Source organism: Pinus tabuliformis, chromosome 7, assembly GCF_031772625.1.
Source record: "Pinus tabuliformis cultivar Carrire ecotype Pingquan chromosome 7, CPIR1, whole genome shotgun sequence".
NCBI classification, from domain to species: domain Eukaryota; kingdom Viridiplantae; phylum Streptophyta; class Pinopsida; order Pinales; family Pinaceae; genus Pinus; species Pinus tabuliformis.
The window spans coordinates 775,233,148-775,235,368 of NC_142293.1; the positions used below are offsets into that span (position 1 = coordinate 775,233,148).

General features: G+C 47.3%; 1 protein-coding gene across 1 annotated transcript; it reads left to right on the forward strand.

The window, feature by feature from the left end:
- The first annotated feature begins 540 nt into the window (after positions 1-540).
- On the forward strand, positions 541-1,044 carry LOC149249875 (uncharacterized). Its single transcript, XM_089453506.1, has one exon. It carries the CDS (start codon positions 541-543, stop codon positions 1,042-1,044), a length of 504 nt encoding a protein of 167 aa, XP_089309632.1.
- Positions 1,045-2,221: the final 1,177 nt, after the last annotated feature.

A 2,221-nucleotide genomic window follows, 5' to 3' on the forward strand; every position in this document is an offset into this window, starting at 1 on the left:
ATCCCAAAGGTAAGGCTCTTTAATTGGACCCTTCTGCACTGTAAAATTCTCACAGCTGAGAACCTTAGGAAGAAAGGCATTCAAGGCCCTTCAATTTGCTGTATGTGTAAGGATGCAGAAGAAAGCATAAACCATCTCTTCATTGACTGCTCCTTTGCTAAAGCTTGCTGGAAAATTATCACAGACCCCCTGAGCATCAATGCCCTCCCCAATCAGATCACTACCCTTCAGAAGCAATGGGGAAATAATCTCCCGGACTCTGGCAAATGTAAAGGTCTAGTCAAAAGGATATGGAGAAGCATCCCCGCTAACCTCTGCTGGCAAATTTGGTTGGCTAGAAATAAGTATATCTTCAAGGGTAAACAACCAAGCATTTCCAGCATTCTCGCCAAAACGATGGCTCTAATCACCGAGACCATTGAGGCAAATGGCAACTACTAGGTAGAAGGGGAACAATCGGACACAAGAGTCAAAGAGTGGATCAGCAAGTTCAAATTAGGGAGAGGACATCAGAAGAAAGGGAATACAGGGAGGAGGAACATGGACTGGAAATTAAGAGGAACTAAAGAAGAAGTCAAAAGCTGGATCCATAGCCAAAACCGCCCTACTCTCCACTTTGATGGGGCCTCAAAGAACAACCCAGGTCAAGCGGGAGCAGGGGGAGTAATCAAAGATTGTCAGGGGAAGACCATAGTCACCTTCGAATGGGGGTTGGGCAACATGACAAATAACAGGGCGGAGGCCTACAGCCTTCTTCTTGGGACCTCCATTGCCAAGAGCTACGGTCTGAGAAATCTACTAATTCTAGGAGATTCCGCAATCATCATTGCAGCCTTGACCACAGGGAAGGAATTCAGACAAACAGCTTTAAACAACATCAAAGCCAGGATTATGGGAAATATCAGGTCCCTTGGCAATGTCACATTCAAACACATTCTCAGAACAAACAATGAGGAGGCAGACAATCAAGCAAAAAAGGCTTCAAACAGGCAAATATGTGAAGTCAAGGAGAATGACAGAATATACAGGAAAGATATTCCCTAAGCGGGCTTCCCCCGATGCCCCCTCCAAAAACCGCAGCCATCTCAGGTATATTCTTCCTCGTTTTAGGCCCAGCTTCCCCTCCTGCACTACCAGGTACTATCGAAATCCTAAGTGCCCTCAATATCTGAACTCCATCATTGACCCTTATCCCTTCGGGATTCTCCACCTGACCAGCGCAGTCTCTTTCAGGGTCTGGGATTGTGATTTTCCCCTTCGCACAAGCCAAGCCAGCAGCCATATCAAATCAGTTGACCTCCCCCCTCCCAAGAACAGAACCCCTAGGTGCGGATCCAAGCAAATGTGGCTCCATCAGATCATTATATATGGCAGTCGGGCTTCAAGCAATAGCACAGATCAGTTTTCTTGTCCGCAGCTCGACTCCGGCAACAGAAGGCGTATCGTGGAAGGACTCATCTCTCACCAGGAAGAAGAGACTCTCAAGGCGCTCTTGGTAAACTTAGTTATTCTCTTTGCTGGTTTTCACTCGCTAATCTCTCTGTTTATGCAGTGCAGCAGTGACTCAGGCATATCCCTGAAGATCTCCCTCGGCCCTCTGAGATTATTGCACTTCTCCCTTCGATTTCAGCAGTCCATCGCCCTCCTCTTCATCTCATTCAGATTCTCGCTCACAGCCTCTATTACTCTCTCCACTATTATCCAAAAGCGTATCCCTCTGCCTTTTCACTTCAGAAGAGACTCGGGCCTCTCCCTGAAGATCACTCTCGGCTCTTCACGCTGGGTGCACCATTCCTCTTGTATTCATCACTCCAGCATATTCTCCTCCGCTCTCTCTTCAATCCCGTTCATAGCCCCTCACTGTCCCGACCCTCTGCGCGAAAGAATGGCCGATCAACACCATCCTCCAGCTGAGAAGGCCCAACCTAGCAACTTTTATGACAATCTTTTCAATAATAAGGAGTGCACAATGTGTAAAGCCCATACCATAATGATTAACAGCCTGACCAAGCAGCTGAAAGAGCTGCAAGATGACTATCACTCTGATAGGAATTCTAAGAGGAGAAAATTGGACAAAAGAAAGAACGAGATTGAAGCACAGCAGGAGCGTTGTAGCCATTTGGAGGCAGCCATGGAACACATACGCTCTCTCACCCAAAGCTACCAAGCGAAAGCATCAACCAAGGCAAGTGTCCGGAATCCGGACGATTCAATCACCCAA

What these genes read in the sequence shown, in the direction of transcription:
- LOC149249875 (XM_089453506.1), top strand. Translation starts at nt 541, where the DNA reads ATGGACTGGAAATTAAGAGGAACTAAAGAAGAAGTCAAAAGCTGGATC.